Source organism: Polyodon spathula, chromosome 4 (assembly GCF_017654505.1).
Source record: "Polyodon spathula isolate WHYD16114869_AA chromosome 4, ASM1765450v1, whole genome shotgun sequence".
In the NCBI taxonomy this organism is placed as follows: Eukaryota; Metazoa; Chordata; class Actinopteri; order Acipenseriformes; family Polyodontidae; genus Polyodon; species Polyodon spathula.
Window position 1 is genome coordinate 80,062,173 of NC_054537.1, and position 23,415 is coordinate 80,085,587.

At 39.4% G+C, this 23,415-nt stretch overlaps 1 protein-coding gene across 1 annotated transcript in view; it reads left to right on the forward strand.

Annotated features, from left to right (window-relative positions):
* The window catches only part of LOC121314917 (angiopoietin-1-like), a 95,846-nt gene extending 94,348 nt beyond the window's left edge, over nt 1-1,498 (forward strand). The window contains exon 9 of the mRNA XM_041248663.1: nt 113-1,498. Coding sequence (XP_041104597.1) covers nt 113-273 — 161 coding nt within the window. The 3' untranslated portion in view covers nt 274-1,498. The remainder of the gene's footprint in view (nt 1-112) is intronic.
* The last annotated feature ends 21,917 nt before the right edge of the window (nt 1,499-23,415 follow it).

Consider the following 23,415-nt stretch of genomic DNA (forward strand, 5'->3'; position numbering starts at 1 on the left):
GGCTTTCAGTAACATATGTGTCTTCCACATTATTCTTTATTAAATTGATACAAATTTTTATAACATCATAGCTAGTGTCAAAGTTATTTAATTTAAACTTTTGCTGTTCCAGGTTGGTGGTTTGATGCCTGTGGACCTTCTAACCTAAATGGGATGTATTACAAATCAGGACAGAACCTTGGAAAACTAAATGGTATAAAATGGCATTACTTCAAAGGCCCCAGCTATTCCCTGCGTGCTACAGCCATGATGATTCGACCTTTGGACTTCTAAATAAAACTTGACATTAACGCTGTTGACACAACTGGCATCTGAAGAAAGGACTTTGTAAGAAATCTTCACTGTAATGGCCAAGGAATATGAAACTGGTACTTCCTTGTAATGTAATGGTGCTACCAAACTGATGGCACTGTAGGACCAAGTCAGCAAATTTTGGGGCTTATACACTTTAGCTGAATTTGGCTGTGAAACTGTTGGCTGGGGTTGTCATGGTTATGGAATTGTGGGTGAAGAAAACTGGGATATACAGTATCTATACTGTAAATTGGGCGTTCCAAGGTGAATATTGTAAAAAACTGTCTCGTCCCAAATGACTGGCTGAGGTATAACTAAAATATGATGTGGCTAAAAAAAACAGCTGGCGACAGCCTTCTCCATTAGAGATGTAGTATAATGTATTGTTTTTCTATTTTTAGTGTTTTGCTTGCTTTCTTTGTGCAGCTATTTTCCATCAGTATTGGGGAAAAAAGAATAATAGTGCTGTGTTTTACAGAACAAACAAACATCATTAAGGGGCTATTTTTTTTTCATCAAGTCTTGGATCATGGGAGCATCGAACCACTATTTACAAAACGTTAACTCACACATTAACATTTTAAATGTTATAGACTCTCACTAAGCTTAATGGTTATGTTGAAATATAAGAATAGGGGATTACCCAGGCAACCTCACTATTACAACAGGTTAGGTGAAGGTTATATGTTTCTCTTTACTTCCCCTGAGTTGACAAGTGGGGTGCAGCATTGAGGTGAGAATTAAATTGGCCACTCTAAATAAAAAATAAAAAAATACAGAAATAGAAGAATAGTCTCCAAACATTTTTTTAGACAGTCAAACAAATCTTAAAAAATAGTAAATCATATTTAATAATGAAAAAAATACAAAAACCACGCTTGAAATAAAGTATAGTTAGGCACAGGTCATTGAATACCCACATACCTGTCCTTTGTAGAAATTCTGAACTGTAACTTCTGCTGAGGAACTGGTTAAAATTTGATCCTCAAAGCTATTTACTCATATAAAAAAAAAAAAACGGAACACCAGTTACATGAATAAGAAATTCTTAATGTGAGACTTTTACAAGCCCAGAAACTAAATGTTTCAGTTATTTTATTTCTAGGTTGGTAACTTCATTAGTGTGGTTTTTATTTCAAAAACAGCTTTGAAAATCTAGCTAATAATTTCCATCACTAAATAGTCTCAAATGATATATAATAAAAGCAAGTTTTTTTTTTTTTTTTTTTTTTTTTTTTTTGTGAGCAAATAATTGATTTTGTATTAGGAAAAGGCATCTGTAATTTCTAAAATGTTAACAATTAGTTGTTTATAGCATTTTCACCAAAAATTTTATATTTGTATATTTTAATGAAGTTGGCTAGGGAAAGTGTTAATTTTCTCTAAACACAATTCTTCATTAATGACATTGCTTTTTACTTCAGTTTATACACAATGTTCAAAGGTGTCTTTCTTCTATAGTCAAAATGTATTGTGTTATTTTAATTACATATTTGTGATCCATATTTTTCATGTGATGCAGCTGAACAAAAGCATGTTACAGTATCTACTGCTGATTTATTTATCTGGGTTTGAGCTGAGAAATTGTTTTCAACTATTTGTAATAAACCACCCAAGATAAACAGGTACCAGATTGTTTTTTTTTTTTTTTTTTTTTGCAGTATTTGTCTTATTTGCCAACAATCATAATCAATTCTGTTGCACTTCCTCATTCTGGCTAGGAAATTTCCACGGCTACAACTTTGTTTTCTGAAAGTGGAGCCTCTGCCAGTTTATTAGTATGTGTTAATGTAATTAGTGCTATCATCACACACACACACACACAGCCAAAGACAGTCTTGATTTCAACATGGATAAAAGAACAAATAAACAACACTTTTTGTCAATAGCAGTGTGGCAGGCTGGCAAGTGGATAGAGGCCCAGAGACAGACTGCAGTTCAAGAAAATAACTATTTTATTATAAATAAACACAAAATGAAAGGGCACAAGGGCCAAAACAAAGCAATTTAAACACAAAAAAGATAAAAAACAAAACTTACAAAAATAACAGTTTTCCAGGCTGGGCAATGCCTTCACTGGATTCAAACTTTCTAAACAACCCAAAAAAAAACCAACCTGCTTCCTCAGCTCCCTCTCCCCAAATGAGAAGCAGAGGCCTCCTTTTATATCAAGTGGCTGGGCGCTGATTGATCGTTAATCAACCTAATCAACTAATCAACCCCAGCCACCTGAACATAATAAACCCAGGCAGGTAGGGGAAGTTAACCCCATCCCTGCCAATTTAAAAGGGCAGAGCTTTGCTCTGCCACACACCTCCCCCCATGTACAATGTACACCGGCCGCAATCGGCCAACTCCCCCCCTCCCCCCCCCCCTCCCCCCCCCCCTCCCCCCAAGAGTCCAATTATGTCCCTTGGGTGGGCTGTTATGGTGGGTGGTGGTGGGCGGGGTTGATGTCGGAGCCCCCAAGCCTTCTTTGGTTGAGGGGGCCCCGAATGTCCAAGGTAGCATGGCGACGGCGGCCCGGCTCCCTCTGGTGGCGGAGGCGGCGACGGCGGCCCGGCTCCCTCTGGTGGCGGAGGCGGCGGCCCGGCTCCCTCTGGCGGCGGCCCGGCTCCCTCTGGCGGCGGCCCGCCGGCCGGTCCTGGCCGGCGGCCCGGCTCCCTCTGGCGGCGGGCCCGGCTCCCTCTGGCGGCGGCGCGCAGGCTCCGCTCCGGCGGCGGCGGGCCCGGCTCCCTCTGGCGGCGGAGGGAGGCGGCCCGGATCCCTCTGGCGGCGGCCCGGCTCCCTCTGGCGGGCGGCCCGGCTCCCTTGGCGGCGGCCCGGCTCCTCTGGCGGCGGCCCGGCGGCCTCCGGGAGCGGCGGGGGAGCCGGACCCCTCTGGGCGGCGGGCCCCCGGCTCCCTACTGGCGGCGGCGGGCCCCTCTGGCGGCGGCGGCCGGCGGAGGCGGCGGAGGCGGCGGCCCTATGGCTCCCTCTGGTGGCGGAGGACGGCGGCGGCGGCGCCTGGCTCCCTCCCTGCCCGGCTCTGGTGGCGGAGGCGGCGGCCGGCCCGGCTCCCTCTGGTGGCGGAGGCGGCCCCTCCCTCTCGGGCTCTGAGAGCGGCGGCGGTGGCTCCTCCCTCTCGGGCTCTGAGAGCGACGACGGTGGCTCCTCCCTCTCGGGCTCTGAGAGCGAAGAGCGACGGTGGCTCCTCCCTCTCGGGCTCTGAGAGCGGCGACGGTGGCTCCTCCCTCTCGGGCTCTGAGAGCGACGACGGTGGCTCCTCCCTCTCGGGCTCTGAGAGCGACGGCGGCTCCTCCTCCCTCTCGGGCTCTGGGAGCGACGGCAGATCCTCCTCCCTCTCGGGCTCTGGGAGCGACGGCAGATCCTCCTCCCTCTCGGGCTCTGAGAGCGACGGCAGATCCTCCTCCCTCTCGGGCTCTGGGAGCGACGGCAGATCCTCCTCCCTCTCGGGCTCTGGGAGCGACGGCAGATCCTCCTCCCTCTCTGGCTCTGGGAGCGACGGCAGCTCCTCCTCCCCTCTCTGGCTCTGGGAGCGACGGCAGCTCCTCACCCCTCTCTGGCTCTGGGAGCGACGGCAGCTCCTCACCCCTCTCTGGCTCTGGGAGCGACGGCAGCTCCTCACCCCTCTCTGGCTCTGGGAGCGACGGCAGCTCCTCACCCCTCTCTGGCTCTGGGAGCGACGGCAGCTCCTCACCCCTCTCTGGCTCTGGGAGCGACGGCAGATCCTCCTCCCTCTCTGGCTCTGGGAGCGACGGCAGATCCTCCTCCCTCTCTGGCTCTGGGAGCGACGGAGGCTCCTCACCCCTCTCTGGCTCTCGGGAAGGCGGCTCACCCCTCTCTGGCTCTGGGAGCGACGGAGGCTCCTCACCCCTCTCTGGCTCTCGGGAAGGCGGCTCACCCCTCTCTGGCTCTCGGGAAGGCGGCTCACCCCTCTTTATTGGAGTGACCGGGGCATCTCCCATGTCTACCGCCAGGTAATTAACCACCATGAGGGCAACCTCTGGGAAGGAGGCCGGGTGGTGTTGTTCCTCCCACTGTTCCCACCTCTCCCCATCTCGACGCCACAGCGTGTTGATAACTATGGGGAGATCGTGGACGAGGTCTGCCTCAGGGTGCATCAACCAGTCCCAGATCTCCTGGGACGGTGGTGAAGGTGGTGGTGCTGGAGGTAGTGGGGTGGCCCCTGATGCCCGGGGTGAACACGGCACCTCTTCCTGGGCCTGGTTGTAGGGGCATCCTGCCCAGTTGTGGCCGTCCTCCTCACACCGGCCACACCAGTTTGCCGGTGGCACGTCTGGGCAGGACCGCCAACGATGGTCCTCCTTCCCACACCAGGAACACCAGGGGAAGAGGCTGGCCGGGTCCTCCAGCGGTGGCTGCAGCAGCTTACATTTCTTCAGCTGCTGCTGCTTTTCCTGCCTTTTCCACTGTCTGCTCTTCTTTCCCATTTTTTTTTTTCAAAAAAAATAAAATAAATACTGCTCTGAGCCTCTAGGTGGCGCTATCCCACTTCTGACACCAAATGTGGCAGGCTGGCGAGTGGATAGAGGCCCAGAGACAGACTGCAGTTCAAGAAAATAACTATTTTATTATAAATAAACACAAAATGAAAGGGCACAAGGGCCAAAACAAAGCAATTTAAACACAAAAAAGATAAAAAACAAAACTTACAAAAATAACAGTTTTCCAGGCTGGGCAATGCCTTCACTGGATTCAAACTTTCTAAACAACCCAAAAAAAAACCAACCTGCTTCCTCAGCTCCCTCTCCCCAAATGAGAAGCAGAGGCCTCCTTTTATATCAAGTGGCTGGGCGCTGATTGATCGTTAATCAACCTAATCAACTAATCAACCCCAGCCACCTGAACATAATAAACCCAGGCAGGCAGGGGAAGTTAACCCCATCCCTGCCAATTTAAAGGGCAGAGCTTTGCTCTGCCACAAGCAGCTATTCAAAAACAAATTGTCCAATAAAGTGCTATATTGCATCTACATTGAAACCTTCTTACTGATATTTACATGGGGCAAAAGAAAATGTAGTCTCTTATTCACAGAGTAGTTCTAGGAATATATTAATAAAAATAGGAACATTTACACCACAAAATAATATCAGCCAGACACAAACAATTTCAACCAGTCAAAACACATGCATTCTATTCTCATTTTAATTCATGAATAACTGAAAATAAGAGGATTTAGACATCAAATATCAGCAGGAACAAAGCCCTACCATAAATTGTTGAAGACGTTCACTTACTGTAACATTTCAGTTTAATATGTAATTAGGATTGTTTAAAAAAAGGGTATCAATGTTATTCTAACCTTTGTAAGGCTTGATATCTGAATGGACATAATACTGTAACTTGAAGAACTTCACAGTCATATTATACTGTATTGTTTGTCCTGTAATAGTGCAGAGTTAAAAAATGTTTTTAAAAAGTGTTATATCACATTAAATTCAAGGAGAATTAGGAGGCTCAACCTGACACTCTCTTCAGACATTAAAAAAAAAGGAGCTTTGATATAATGGGTTGACAGACGTTGTGTAGGAGAATGCGTGTGCAGTGATGTTTGATGGCAAGAGCCTTTCTGATACGGAATTGGTACTATAATGGTATTATAATATGTAAATATAGACTTGAACACGTAATCATTCATTGGTTGTATCTTCATAGGTCTTGCCCTCAAAAAGAACTTTAAAAAGACGGATGGTAAGGACACTCTTATAAATCTTTGTGATGTTAAGTAAACCTTTTTTTGATTAATTGTAAAAATGATTAAGGAAGGAAAACACTCTTAAATTGAACTTTTTCTGTTTTCTTACCATTCATTACCATATCATCTAGTTCCCTTGTCATTTATCCACAATCATATATATATATTAGCTTTTGGGGTAAAGTGAGGAATACATCATACAGTAGAACACCCGTCTCCCTGCGTTTCATCTAATGGTGATACAGGGCATTTAAATATCAAGGTCTGTGCTTCTCACTCATTCCCACAGGATTTTTATATTGTAGCTTGATAAGCCACAAGATGCAGATAAGTGCGTGTCAGTTCAAGTTTCAAACATACCAATATAGGTGAGAAGTGCAGGCTGGATAAAAAATAAATAAATACAATACAATTCATTCTGGTAAACAAAAGACATTCTGTAAATAACTGCTAGTGATGTGCTGATAGAGTAATAGTAAAGAACATTAGTTTAAAATCATTGGTCCCAGCTCCTTTTAAAGATGCAAAACTCATTTTCTGGGCTTGGTACAACATGTGTTTGTCTGAATTATTTTTAGGAATAGAGGTTCTCCTCTAAATAGGGCATCAGGCTATTGAAATTGGATTGCATACTTATTACTGGAGTAAGTCGGTTTTGAAGTCTTGAAGCAGTTACAGAATTTGTTTTATTTATTTATTTTTTTAAAGAAACATGTGTCTTTTTTTATATATTAGTAGTTAATCAAGCCCAGACTTGAAACTATTAACCAGACAGACCTTGCATAATCCATCAACCATTTTATCTTGAATTTAAAAAACTAAAGTAGCGATATATCATAAAACTCTAATCAAGCATTCACGCTTCTCAAGTAGTCCTCGTTATGAAGTACGACTTGAATGAAAGCCCACACCTCAGCAGCTCATATATACTTCTGGGTGTAACACATTTTTTACTCTGATATGTTATGGTTCAGAAATCTCACAAGCGTGTGCTCCTGTGGGATAGATAACTTGGCTGGAAACCAGCTTCACTTAAGCAGGCCGCCAGTTGAAATCAGATAAAAAGTAGCTATGGTGGTGTTAACATTGGCAAAGTTTACATGTAGAGTGAGAATTTCTCATTCTACAGCCATGACATTTTGTAGTGCTACAGCTATGGCCAAAAGCTTTGCATCACCTCTTAGAATTTTAAGATGGAGACTTTAAAAATAAAAACTCTGGACATAATTTAGATCTTTTATTTAACATTGTGTAATCAAAGAGACTACAAAATTATAACGCACAACTACAAAGTGGTATGTAATTCAATGTTCGTGATACATTATTCCTGCAGGTTTCATTTGACTGTATGATGCAAAATTAGTTCATTCTAAAACTTCTGGCTATATCTGTAGATTGTGGTTTACCATGTACATGATTAAATCAGTTTAAAAATATATTAAAATGTATGATGAGAATATCCCATCATGATGATATGCAAATGAGGAAAGGTTCTGTAGATGATTCAGTTGCTGAAGAATCAGTTTGATGAATGAAAATATTTTGAAAAATGATATAAACAAAAATTCTAAGATATTTGCAATTATTTAGTGATAATGCTGTATTAAATGCCAAACACCACCAGTTATCATTATAACAGTTGTTTTGTTAAACACTGTTTAAAAACTGCTAAAAGGTAGAATCTCCATTGTAAAAACTGTATCCTATTAAACTATAGATTAAACTTTGTAAAATTATTTTCTAAGATACTGTATACAAATTCTGTCAATAACATGCAGACTCATTTGAATAATATTCTGTTATAAGTATAAAAATCTTATGTTCTTCCTTTTAGAGGAAATCTAATGTAATGTTTCAACCGTGTACAATATCAATACGGAAATCGCATTTCAAATTCTAATCCAAGGAGACGTGTATTTTGCTTTAGTTACATTTTCTTTTGTTATACCATCTAGAGTACTTAAGAAAAAATACATTTAATTAAGACCATGTTGACATTGTTCCAGGCAGAGCTGTTTTTGATTTAGTACTTTCCAAAATCAATAATCTTGGAAGCAGATGCTACATTTTTGTAACTGTGGTCTTTGTAAATGTACAGTCTGTTGGCTTTACCCAATCTCTAGTACTCACAGTTTAATGAAAATGAACAGATTGATTACACATGAATGCAGTCTAGAACGGCTATGAAAACCCTGGTAAAGACTATCCTCTCTACTACTTACACCAAGCTGATAACGCTAGCAAGGCTAAGCCTTCTGAATTTGTATATAAATTAATCTAGACAGTAACACCTTCAAAAGGATTAACTCCATTCCTCAATCTTTACACATATACTGTACCTATGAATAGAGTTTTGCAAAGCAAGTCAGCGACTTTTCAGTATTAGTAGTGGGCTGCCGTAAGTGCTGACATTCCAACATTGTACTGATATAGCCTAAGCCTCAGGTGTGTTGTGACTACTGATGGCTTTCACATTTGGTTCTGTTTGACTATATATATATATATATATATATATATATATATATATATATATATATATATATATATATATATATATATAGTGACATTCAGATTAGAATACATCCAAAAAAGCCTTCTGAGACAGTGAATGAATGTGTCCCAAGACGCGATGCTCAGCCTTTTCTATTTATAGTTCCGAGATTGCACTGGGCTCCTCCTGTGTACATATACAGGAGTGTGTCAATGATGTGGTGGGCTGTAGTTCAGACAGGGCAGGGTTGAACAAAGTTGACACAAGAAATGACCTGTGTGTCAGCTTGCATGGCCACAATTCAATTAACCTTCAAATGCAATTTAAATAAAATGGTAAAGGAGAGGTAAAAAACAGTGGAATGAGGTCCAAGAAAAAATCAAGTTAACAAATATTAAGGGTGTTGGTATTAAGATCCACAAGACCACCAGTGTTTAGAGCTGTGTTGCAGAGCATATTGCAATGATGGACATGCTGCACGGGACTATAAGCAATGCTGGCCTTCATCGGCAGCTTATTTTTGGAAAAGCATTTTTGAAACTGTGCCACTGGGAAGCATAGTAATTAAATGAAATGCAGATAGCAGCTGTATAAAATGTTTTATTAGTAGTAGCCAGATACATTCAACAGACCATATAAAAAAGGGTTTGTTTTCTTGACTATTGGAAGTGACAAACACAAAATAATGTACCGAATGATGGATGTTGTTTGATCCAAAAAATGACATTTTGTTACAGATATGTGGGAAGAAGACTATGCTGGCATGAATGAGGCTATTGATAAGTGGATAAGCACCATGGATGAATTACATTAAGGCTGCAAGGCTGCAACAGTTGAGCAATTGTTTATTAGCTCTTTCCTGAAGTTAACAGTCCTGTGATCAGGCCCTTGGGACCTGCTATGGACAACCCTAAAACCCTTTTTTTAAAAGTAGCTACTCTGAGATACTGCAGATATTTCTGTAGAGCAGATTTCTGCTTCATTAGTCCAGAAAGAAGTACAGAACATCAAAGCTAAATTTTCTCTTGAGGGTCCTCAAGAGAGTTTTTTAAAAAATACTATAATCATATATTATATATATTTTTTTATTTTATTGGTTGTTTTTTTAATCTGTTTTATTGTTCTGAATCAGGAGGTGGATGCCACACATAAGCAAGAATGTGACATGTAGTATTTTGTAAAATAATAAAATATGCTATTTGCCAAAAGACAGATACTATACAATGGAATATGATTATATGGTAGTGGCGTAGCGTTCCGGTCTGCGCCCTTTGAAGTATTAGACCCAGACACAGAACTGCAGTTTACTTGCTTTTTGCGCACTTTTAATAAATCACAAATAACAAAACAAATAAAACACAGGAGCAAAACAAAGGTTTGAACAAAAATCTATAAACTCTGCCACACCCAAGTTATGGCTTTCCAGTGCTATTACTTCACTTGAGCAAGACACTGATTGCTATACAGTTCACTCTTGCTAAACCCTGTAGTCTGAAATTACATATTACAAAAGTATGCTACTATAATGAAATGCATGTTGCTAGCCACTGTAGAGACTGAATTTCCACTCCAGTGCATTATATATTACTGAACTTCACAACTGTCTATCGGTCTACTGCTGATTTTTGATTAGAAATAACTTCAGGAGAGTACTGAAATCATGAAGCAAATACTAAAAAGGTCAGTTTAAGTATGGTACCACTGTGGTACAATCAGTACCCCACACAAATAACATGAACAGGGTACAGTCCCAAGTGGTTTGTGTTAGCTGGAGACAACTAGATTGAAAAAACCCTTGCTTTTAGTTAATAAATTCCATTACTTTAGATTAGTCTCCCCGGTCCCTGGAAAAACACAACACAGAGCAATATAAATAATGCTTGCAATGAATAACATGCAGTTTCACTGTTGTTAGAAGTGTATGTGAAGAACTTCCATGATTTGTATGTGTGTAATGACTGCAGTGGCAGGATAACGCTGTACAGTAGGTCACAGGATATCAGCCAAGAAGATACCACAGACTCCTTTTGTATAATTGAGACATAAGTATTATAAATAGTATACAATCTTTGAGAAGTGGTTAAGAACGTAATCCTTTTATAATGTGCAACCACAGTAAATTAGGGTAAAAGGTCAAAACATGACATAACCATGTATCATTGAGTATCTCTTGGTCATACCGGATTTGAGAAGAATTTCCATACATTACAGAGCACTATCAGAGCCCACCAGTACAGAATGTCATCACTCTCTATCATCACCCTGCATGTAAATGAGCATGGCAGTTAGCATATGGTGACTTTCCATTGCATATTTTACCTGCTATGTTGCTTTTCAGGTAGAATTTGGGATTTTAGCATGTGAATAGCAATCAGTGTAATAAAATAACTGATTAAATAACAAGCATTCCTGGCTGCTTACACACTACTTTACAAATTGTATTTACAAAGAAATGTCTTTAGAATGGTTGCAATTACAAAATAACACCATAGTGTAGGCTGTGTGGTCCAGTGGTTAAAGAAATGGGCTCCTAACCAGGAGGTCCCTGGTTCAAATACCAGCTCAACCACTGACTCATTGTGTGACCCCTAGCAAGTCACTTAACCTCTTTGTGCTCACACCCTAGTCTTGTATCTTGTAAAGCGCTTTGTGATGGTGGTCCACTATGAAAGATGCTATATAAAGATTATTATAGTACACTATATACTTACACACTTATTTCACCAGAAGTTATCACATAAAAGCATGATCCACTGGTACGTTACCAAGCTTTTACCATGTTACTACACAGTTTCAGCTAAAGATTATGAAACACTCAATTATTTGCACGGTGGACTATTTATTATGCAGTTGATAGTTGTTTACAACTGGCAAAAAGTTCACATTTTACCCTGCTTAAGTATGTGACGCAGTTATTCTTTCTGACAATATGCTTGATACATAGCTCAAGACAACTACACATCAAGATTGTTAAAAAAAGGAGAATTAAAAATGACTTAGACATGACTGACAATTTATTTGAGGCAAGTGGTGCCCAGTAGTCTATTAGTCTAGTAATTATTCACCACCCTATTAACAGTCCGTAGCACTGGTTACTGTTCGGAGAAGGGGACAGCTGCAGAGGGTTGGGACACAAAAACAATTGATCCATACAATAATACAACCCATAAAAAAAGTTTACCAGGACACATTTGAACTGTAATTTATATTATGTTTTCAGGATCAGTAAGAACTGTTTTAATTTGAGATGTCATGGTATTTGGAAAAGATGTATAACCAAATCAAACTTATACAACACAGAACAAATATGTACAGGCCTAAACCTACACTATTTACAATTAACCAAACCCATGGGTCTATGTAGTAATTTAACATATATCTGTAACCATGTGAACACATATATACAGAAGATGTATGCTAGTTGTTTGACAGGGGCCAGAATTTATTTCCTTGTTTTGTAATTTTATTGTATTTTTTTAAGAAAGGGTTTGTGTGGAACAAAGCCAGGTTTCTATGTAATGTTGTGCATTAGAATCCAAACCAGAATCTAATTCTTAGACAGAGTTTGCAAGGTTCATAGTCTTGATTGGAACAGATTTGTATCTTTAAATTTAAAACAAATCATCTAATGTAAGAATAATAATCAGGACTAAGTGTTCTGCAATTTAAATAACACACAGACAGATTGGACCCTGAGGCATTAAAGCAGTATTCATGCCACTTTCAAATCTGTAATATGAACATTTACAAATGAGAGGAGGCCATTCGGCCCATCTTGCTCGTTTGTTTGTTAGTAGCTTATTGATCCTAGAATCTCCTCAAGCAGCTTCTTGAAGGATCCCAGGGTGTCAGCTTCAACAGCATTACTGGGGTGTTGGTTCCAGACTCCCACAATTCACTATGTAAAAGTGCCTCCTATTTTCTGTTCTGAATGCCCCTTTAGCTAATGGCCATTTGTGACCCCTGGTCCTTGTTTCTTTTTTCAGGTTGAAAAATTCCTTTGGGCAGACATTGTCAATACGTTTTAGACAATGGCATGGTTTAACGTGCAGCTATATATTAAGGAAGCATGTTTGTACAGTAGGCCTCTTACGTACTGGTATTATCATTTATTATGTTTCAAGGTAGATTTATTTCCTTTAGCGGTGAATTGCTTCAGATGCCATTAAAATGTTTTATTTTTTTCATTTTCATTATATTTTATGATGATTTTATGATGATTCTTAGTTCTGTTGCTCCAGATTTTATTTTTAGATTTTTAGATGTTCTCTAAAAATCTATATACATGGCTTTGGTCTTGACTGGAAAAATCTGAATTTCTTCAGTAATATAGTATTGAGCAGTTGGGACAAAGTTTATTAAAAAATGTAGGTGAAAAAATACCTGTAACCATTGTTTTCATGCAGATTTAAATGAATCCATCAGGCAAATCACCAAAAACCAAGGCACTCTTACAAACTTATAGGTAAAAAAATATTTATTAATGGCGAGTATCCAAAAACGGAATATCAAAAATAGAACACAAAGCCAGCATGTTCTAAAAAACAGACAGAGACTACTGACGTAGAGAGGCAAAAGTAGCCTTCATCTACTAATCTAAAAACTAGTCTCAATTGGCAACACAGCAATATGTAAGCAATCACATTCAGTCAATTAACACTCAAATATTGACATGAATTACATTAGTTACACAAGTTAATTAATTAAAAACAGCTTAATCGAAGAATTAGTGGAACAGCAATCAAAAGAATAAATATTGAAAAGTTACAGTTTTGGTAAAAACTGTTTTTTGCTGATAAATACCTGCCAAATTTAATGTTGAAGTTAACTGCATTTATTTTATAAAACCGATAAAAGCAAACTCTCCACTTGTTTTTTTTTATTTTGAACTCCATTTTCCAACATCCCCTGCTGAGAAAGAATGCTTGTGAGAAGGCTTCCCTCGTCAATTCCTGTCTGGTTTGCTGTTGTTATACATACTCCTTACATATACAATGTCTGCTGCCACCTTGGAAAAATAGGTGTGTATTTACTACAATCAAAGCAGGCTTTATCCATGTTAAAACTGCATTGGTGAAAAAAAGAGTTTTTTAAGTTGGACGTTTCTTTTTAAAGCTGGATGTACAAAGTTCATTTCAGTGGAGCTGACAAACTGACTGTGCAGTGCAGCATTAGTTTTCCACGATTCCTTAATTTGGCCTGGCTTTGGTTTCAGGTGAGTAAATCCCTTCTACTAGTGTCACAAGCTGTGAATATAATATAATGTGTTTTGTCTTATTGATGTTAATACTGTTCATATTGCATTGCTGTTGATGTAAACCGATTTGTACCAGTTTCTATTGTGGAACATAGGTAGGAGGCAGGATTGCCAACTTTCCATTTTTTCAAAATCAGACACCATCACCCCATCCCCCACATTGCCTGCTACAGGGATTTGCAACCAGTAAAATGTGAAAAAAAGACAAAATATTGATAACAGTCAACATCAACAACTACTCTGGAATAAAAAAAAGATGCAGCTTCTTCGGAATCATAATCCATGTCTCAACTGGAAGCCCAATTTCCATCTTGTTGGAGTCAAAAGCAGGCTAGTTATTCTTCAAAATCTTATCAAAGGAGTGGAATACAAGTTGTGTTGGGTTTTATGGTGATACGAAAAATTTACAGCACACATCATTGGAAGAACATTTTTGAACACGGAAAAAACAAAGCAGCTGCTCAGATTTACATGTAACGGAGAAGTTTGTTGCAGAACGCAAAAGGCATCTGTTTGAAACAAGTGCTAGTTTTTCGGAGTGTTTACTTCTGTGCAAAAAAACAACATCCATTGTATGATCTTTCCGGCTTGACTGATTTGCAATGAAGCAATGGTTTGGAATTATCTTGCATTCTGAATAGTCAGCCCGCGAAATAGCTGACCATATCGACAATCAAATGAAAAATGACTGTGAATCTCTTCAAGAGCAAAAATGTCAATCATTATAGGTGAATCTACCACTGTAGCTTTGAAATCAATGTTGGTAGTTTACCTGCATACTTCTATGCATGGCAAAGTTTTCTTGTTGAAAATGTTTTCTACTTGAACTAGAAGGTGATGCTGACTCAATTGTCACTGCACTGAACTGGCGAAACATGACTTTTCCCATGAATACCTGGTGGATAACCTGATCAGTGTATGCAGTGATGGAGCTAGCGATCGGGTTGGAGCAAAAAGTGGAGTGATGACTATATTGAGCAAGGACTACTCTAATTTGTACAACCATATACAGGTAGGCAGTGATTAATCAGCAGTGGTTTCGTCAAAATCTAGCAAACAACCTAAGATCATGTTTGTTCACCACAGCTGCATCATGAATTGTGCTTCACTACCCAGGGATTTTAATTTGATGAATTAATTGACCAAATTCAGATTTTAGATCTGAGTAAATGGCCACTTGATATCGAGAGTCCTTGGATTGCTGGAGAAAGAAATATGATGTGAGAAGTTACAAAACAACTTTGAGCCAATTTAAGAGAGCTTCCGCGACTTCAATGATAATGATGACAATGCAGTTCCTGATGGACTCAAACCCCTACTCCTTGCTGTTGAGATGATACCGGTTACCCAGCAAAAGTTGAAAGAGGTTTCAGCAGTGTGAACAATATCAGTACTCCATTACGAAACAGTCTTGGAGTCTGCCGCCTCACACTGTTGATGTTCATCAGTTCATAGTCGGACCACTTGCTACCATACGCGAAGAAGTGACTCACTACACATTGGTCAGCGAATGATACCAGATCAAGAAAATGTCCACTAGGAGACGACGCTAATCAGTCGGCTCTTTTGTACAGTGGTATCAGCGCTATGCTTGAGTGCGTAAGGTACCCGGTTCACGCCCACCCTTCGCCTGTGTGAGGATTGCCTCGCCCTGTGTGATGGGCCTGCCTGTGTTAACGGAGATCGCTACAATATGCATATGTAAGTATGAATGTGTCTTAAATAAGGAATATTAAACATCCCAGAATAACTTATGCTACTGTCATTGAACTCTGTTGTCAGTGGAAAGGCCGTAGGAACAATGACTATTAGCAAGACAGATATTTTGCATATTTATGGCGGGAAAAGTGGTGCGGACAATATAAGTTTCTCATAGAACAGTGGTGTGCAAACTGGGGGGCACGGAGAGTCACTCAGGGGGGGCGCAACTATGCCTAAAAGGGGCAGTTCTGTAACAATATATATATATATATATATATATATATATATATATATATATATATATATATATATATATATATATATATATATATATAAAAGTATAAAAGTATTTTAAATAAATTCATAAATAACAGCTAATTAGGCCAAGTTCTTACCTTTCAAATGAGCCATTGATGATTACTTCAGGACTTGTAGAACCTGTGTGTCAGTGAAAATGCAGTGAAGAGAGGTAACAAGTGTAAATTGTACATTTACAATTATACCCCTACCTCACTCTTAATTCAACATTTCCAATCTTCATTGGAAATGATCATTTCCATTTCCAATGTTCCAGACACCTTATGGTTGTGTTTGGTTGCTTCTACAAAAAATTAGTATAATTTTGACTTATGGAGTGTTTTGTCACTAAACCATTACAAAAACCAGTAAAATAATATGCTCATGACATGTACTACTATTGCCATGCTTAAGACTTTGCAATCATTTTGAAAGATTTTTATTATTATTATTATTTTACTGGCATTACTATAATTTACTATAGCAATAACAAATCCTTAAATTACCACAATTAAGACATTATCAGTCCCTTTACGTAGGTCACAGCAGCTGGCGGTCACTGTGCCAAGGATACCACTGGTACAATCAATTTCACTACAACTTGGTTTACACCACCCACCCAGAGAGAGGTTTTTAGCATCCGATCTAGAATCATTGGTTACCTTTAAATAAAAAAATATATAAAATAATTGCTTACTTATTATCACTTTCTTGATGTAGAGGTCTTCGAACCTCAGCTTTCCATTTCATGGCATTAGCTTGTTGGCAAGTAGCTTGTGCATCATTTTCCGCAGTGTGTCTCCCAGGTCAGTCCCTCCGATGGAACTCGCCAAAAAGTAACCAAATTGTGTTATAAATTATTTATTTATTTATTTATGGCCTTTGCTTGTTTTATTCTCACAATTTACAGTACAAGCACTGCTGTTTCTTATGTGACGAGAGCAAATGCGATCTACTTTTTTTTTTTTTTTTTTTTTTTAATCAGAGAAAAATTAAATTGTCCTTAACTGTTGGCGTATAGTTTATAAAAAATAAATACAATATTTGTACTGATAGTTCTTAATTTGTTCAAATTAAAAAAAAAAAAAATAGCCAAAATATAGCCAAACCTCCAAAGACAATATTTACCCGCTAGATGTTTTAAAAACAAGCAGAATTTAACATGGAATGTTACCAGCATAATTTAGCATGGCATGTTAACAAAAATAATTGCCAACAAAGTGATATGGTTAGTATTTTAATTATTACCTTTTAAAATGAATTGCCAGAACTTGTGTAACTGAAAAAAAATGACCACACAGGTTTCCACTAATAATTTATATCCTGAAGAAAATGTATCTACTTGTATTGATAGATGGTTTTGGATGGAAATTATTTTTTTATGTGGATTGGCATCATACCACTAGATAGAGAAGCATATTATTTAATTGACAAATAATTCAGGATATTTAATCAGGATAAATACATTAAAAAAAACAAATGTTTTATTACTTATTCAAGTTTTATTGCAAATTTGTTTAAAATGTAGAACCAGCATTAAAGGGTATGACTGAAACTTTCAACAATATAATATTCTGAATTTTTAGTCTAAATGTTTATTTTATTATCCACAGTGCAGGGTTAGCAGTGGAGGATAACAGAATTTGAAAGGCGTTTTTAATAAAATAAGTTTTTCCAGTAACTTGACACAACTTCTCATCCTCATTTTTCTCAATAATCATCGTGAATAGAAACCACATAAACAGCTGTTGATTCAAGGGACCACAAAGTTATAAAAGAAAATCTTACAGCTCGTTAAGTTTAAGATATGCTGTTGAACCTCACTGAGTTTCTAAAAGAATGTTACATTAAAATAAAAAATAAAAAATATTTTTTCTAGCATCAGTTTGTTACCACAGAGGAAATCCCTTCTTAAATCTTGATTTTCAACACTATGTTCAAGTAATTCAAGATACATTAAACATGTTTTATTGCCACCATTGACATACAGAATTTGTTTAGTTTTTCAGACTGTATTTTCACAACAAATCTGATGGTGTTTATTTAACATCTGTAGATTCACTCCATCCACAGCAGATATTTGGACCGCACCTGAAACACGAAATTCCCATAGCTGCACAGAAAACTGATAAGGGATTTACAAGTTGTAAATGGGAGGTAAATATACCAATGCATTTGCTGTCTCAGAAAACCCAACATAATCTTTTTGGCTCCACTGAGTATATTTCACTTTGTCACTGTACCATTCTACTACTGGTCCATGTCAGTATATCTACCCTTGTCCCACCATTGTTCCTTGGTACAAAACCATTACCATAATGGCGATAATGCAAACCATTTATTATGGCAAAAGTAAAGGACGAGCACTGTCATTCACTCACAACGTGGACTAAGCTGAGACCACCAATATTATATTATGTATAACCTAGAGTGGACTTTCAACCTCCAGTGGCTATTTTGTCATTTGTTTTAAAAAATAATTGCATGCACTTTATGTCTGATTATTCTGTAATGTTAATAAATGTACATATATATATATATATATATATATATATATATATATATATATATATATATATATATATATTTTTTTAATATTAAATGAGCTGGGTAAGATTGCAAAGAAACAAACTTAGTTGACCTAAACTCATAATGGAATAAACCAGAGTCACACACAATGCACAGCCAAGGACGGAGAAGTCTTGATTTCAGCTTGGATAAAAGAACAAATAAACAATTTAAGGCTTTCCAGATTTAGTACCTTATTCACAGAGTTCTTCTGGGAATATATTAATAAAAAGTAGGAAAATGTACAACACAAAATAATATATCCAGACACAAACAGTAGATTAAATGTTCTGAATGTATCTGAGTGAAACTGGCAGAGTTCTTTAAGAATGGGGTCCGCTGGGACAGACCACTGCTTTAATTAGTTTAAGAACAAACTGGTCGACATGCAGGAATGATTTGGTGGGTTTGCATTAGCGGTCACCATGGGTCCAGGTGGACCTGAGGACCCGAGATTCAACCCGTACCCAAACAAGTTTCAGGTAGAGAATTCTTATGCAACACTTGGGTCGGGTTTGGGTTAGGTCTATACAATTAATGTTAATGTTTTACAGTGTATCCCACCTCCATAATGCAAAACACTATGCATTACTATTATTAGCACTTGCTCATTAGCAACGAGTTTATCCCACGCATTGAGTTATTTTATATAAAAAGTAAAAGAAAAAAAGAAAAAATAATGAGTTTCAGGAGCAGGGGCTAACAAAAAAGTCTGCTCTATTTGACAGTTTTGTACTGTTTGTAGATAAAAACCTGTAGGCGTGGAAAAATGTATTCAGTGCAGAAGCCTGCTGTGATTTGATTCTATTAAAACTGGAATTTGTAGTCTTTGGGAGCACAAAATTGGGATGCCAGAAAGGGCTATCTGGAGACATCTCTCCCACAGACTTCTGTTTCCTCACTTTTCATCAGATCTCGCAGTGCATTTACTTGCAAAATGTAAGGAAAGGATAAAAGAAAAGTCTTAAAATCTGTACAAAAGACATACAGAATGTTTGAAAGCCAGCCTTTCCGTAAACTTGCTCAGTCACTAATTGACATAGGAACCACTTATGAAAAAGTGAATGCAGAGGAACTCGTTCCATCTGCCGTGACCATCTCTCCTTTCTGTCATGAAAAATGTGTTACAATTTCTCAAGTATCAGCCAGTGGTACTTGAAATGTCACGTGGATGGATGATTTTTGAAAAGTCTGTTACTTGTGTATCACTTTGCGTTTTGTCGACGATGACTGAGTTCCGCAATCCCAAGTGATTTGTACATGTGCACTCCCACAGCAGTCAAGATAAGATCTGAAATTGTAAGGCAGCTGTCAGATTTTGGATTGTCACCTGATGTTATTAACAATATTGTGTTTGTCAGTGACCAAGCAGCCAGTATCCAGGCTGCCTTAAGTCAATGGACATATTTTAGCTGTCATGCACAAGCACTCAACACAATTTTAAAACACACTTTCAAGAAGGGCAGCACAGTATCTAAGGAAGATTAAGCCTGTGTTGCTGTGTCTTGAACAATGCAAGGCAATGGTTGCCTATTTCAAATATTCAGGACTGCAATTTACCTTGAAACGCATGCTGAAATAAGAACACGAAATGAGATGGAATACAATGTTTGACATGGGAGCATCTGTCCTAGAAGAATTTGAAGATATCCAGACAATTCGTGTGAGCAGTGGTCAAATTTACAGAATGGCCAACATCAACGAGGAAGTGCTCCAACTACTTGTCTTTAACCTTCAACCCTTCAAACGTGCAAGTGAAGAAATTAGTGGGCTACGTCAGCCTTGTGGAACACAGCGTCTGACACAAGAATGCGAGCAATCCTACAAACCTAATGTGGTTCTGAGATTGCAAGCCAAAATGTAATTGACTATCGTGCTAAGCTAGCAGTGATGTCATGGCTGAAGTCTAAACATCTGCGCATGTTTAACATGAAAAAGAGGCGCAACATCTATGGAAGAGCAAGGGATGAGTGGCAATGGACGATGCAAGCACTAGGATTGCTAGCCATGAGATCAAAAATGAAGGGTAGCATAGTTTGTCTGCTGCAACCAGAGACAGATAATCCCGACATCCAATTCAGAAAACAGCAAAAAACTCACAGACTTTGATTTTAGTGAGTGGGAGGATGTAGATGTCGGGGAACAAGAAGGGGCAGACGAAAATACGATGTACTTGGAACAAAAAATAGACATAGATGATGACAGAGATGTTTTCTCATTTTGGAGAAAACCTGAAAAAAATAAAAAAAATCCCCCGGATGGTCGGGTAAAACGATGACAGTTGGATCAAGTTTGTTATTTTGGACACATAAAGAGCTCTAGTTTGTATGGCCAGGTTTAGTCTTAAAGCTTTATTTGGGTTAAATCATTGTGCTTGTTTATAGTCAATATAGTGAGAGCATATGTCCTTTTATTATAAATATAATATCTGCATGCTACATTTCATGAGCACTGTAAAAATATAAACACTGGTGTTTTGTAACTTTAATCAGCATATGTATAGATATGTGTATAACTATTGTACATGCACTGGAAGTTTACTTAATTGATTTATTTGAATTTGCAGAAGGCCAATATTGCCTTTTTTGTATTATTTTTCTTTCCATCACCTTTGTTTTGACTTTGCACAATAACAGGTCTTGCATTGCCTTTAAATGGTATACATGCATGGTACAGATAGCTTACAAAAGACAGTGCACTAAACTTATAAACATCTGTCAATGAAAGTGAATGTATTGCTGGATAACTTACAGTATTTGAATAACATTTACTTTTCAAATATTTGTGCTTGATTGCTGTCTGGTATGATATTTATTTGCTTGTGGTAAAATTCCACCCAGCATGTAAAAGATTAACTAGTTTTTGCATGATAGAAAAAAGTGCAAATTCCATTTTAAAGGGGAACCACATTAGGGGGTCTGAGGGATGCTTATGTAGTGATAGCCAGAGAACATAGTTAACCACATAATGAGGCATTGCTGTAAAAGTGCTACAGAACCAAATGTTAAGAGTTATAGTGCAACCATTCAACTCGTTTCAGGCAGGAGTGCAGCATGAGGTGATTTCCATTACATGAGAGTAGATGTTGAACTTCATGTTGATTTGAACTCAGCTCTCGCCAAGATAAGCACCAACTAAGACATAGCTTTGCAGTAAACTAATGTGATCCATCTGCATCTCCATCCATTTGCATTATTTTCCATCTGATGATGTAGATATCCTTCTGTCTGGTGTTGATTGCTGAAGTGTAATGCTGGCTCCAGGGATCAGCTCATTTTGCCTCCCCAGCGCATCAGCACATACAACGGCTGCAATGCTGGCTCTGGAGATCAACCCAGTGCGGTCTCCCCAGTGAATCAGCATGACAACCGTCTGGATTGAGCTAAGTAGAGTACATCTCTGGGGTCATCAAGTGGGCACCTTCCATCCTTTGTGTTTCGTTGACTAGCCCACGACACCTCAAGAGGGCTCAACAGTGATTCTGGTGTCCCAGCATCACCCCCCTCCATCCCCCACTCAGCTCAGCCCAGCTTACTTACCTGTACATCAGCGTTGCTTTCTTTCTATTGTGCTTGAGATCCCCAGCCAGAATCTTTCCATCTCAACCACAGCCAGCTGCTGCTCCTTTCTGCTGCTTCAGATAAGTTCTTCATTGTGTGACGCAGCTCTTGGCCACTGAACCAGACATCTCTGAGAAACCGGGTTGTAGAGTGTGCCACAAATCCTCGACAACCCACCTCCACTGGGTAAACTCAGACTCTCTATCCTCGCTGTTCCGCTTCAGCAGCTAGTTGAGCATAAGTAAGTTTCTTCCTCTCATACGCCTCATCCACAGCATCTTCCCAACGCACTGTTAACTCTACCAGTTGAACAAGGTGTGCTGACCCAGACCACAAGACAATGTCTGGTTGAAGGTTAGTGGTAGCAATCTCAGGTGGAAAAATAAGCTGTTGACCAACATCTGCCAGAATCTTCCAGTCTCTAGCAGCTTCCAGTTGTCCTGAGCGAGGCTTGATTGTAACACCTTTTCTTGGTGGTTGCTCTCCTGGACGGAGGAATATTTTCTTTTGTGAGTAATGCTTTGATGGAACTGGTGGCAACTTATTGATCAGGTTAAGCTTGTCTTCCAATGCTAAGGCCAAACATCGCAGCACCTGGTCATGGCACCAAGTAAACCATCCTTGGCTAAGACTCTCTTTACATCCTGTCAAAATGTGCCTTAATGTTGCAGGTAATGAACACAGAGGACATGAGGGATCCTCACCCACCCAGAGGTTTAGGTTCTGTGGTGATGGGAGAACATCATATGCTGATCTGATGAGGAAACTGATCCTGCTCTGTTCCATTGTCCATAGGTCTTGCCAGCCGATCTTGCGTTGTTCCACATTCCCATCTCATCCATGCTCCCTGCTTGGCCTGGGAAATGGCCTTTACACACCTGATCCTCTCCTCCTGCTTTTGCGCTTCATTGACTACCAGCTTCCTCCATTGAGCCGGGGTTGCCTTGTGCCATGTAGGAGGAGCTGAACTGAGACCAAAACCTCCTTTTCCATGCTGAAATTGCCCCATAATATCTCTGATTCAAAGGGCAGCCTTAGCATCTTCCACAGCTTTCTTTGCCGTCCATTTTCTTCCAGTTTGGCACACTTAAACTCCTCGGTTAGAGCAGAGTTTGGTAGCTGCAGTATTACTTTACCATAAAGTCCCACTCTGCTGAGGCAGAGTGGAACTCCCAACCATTTCCTGACGTATGAATTGATTAAAGCTTCCAGCTTCTCAACTTCGTACACAGTCAGTGGCCACAGCAGTCTTGGCAGTAAACCAAACTGAAAGCACCAGAGTTTCAGTTTGCCTGGTAAAGCGCTGCTGTCTATGCTCTTCAACCCTTCCACTCTTGTTGTCTAACTTTTCTCACACAAACTTTGTCCTTTAGATCCCCAACGTACCATCTCCCTAAACTTTTCACTGGCTTCTCGGACACTGTTGGTATTGCCTCACCATTAATATAGAACCTTTTATCCACTACTTTACCTTTAATTATAGAGATGCTCCTTGATTTACTGGGCTTGAATTGCATTAATGCCCATT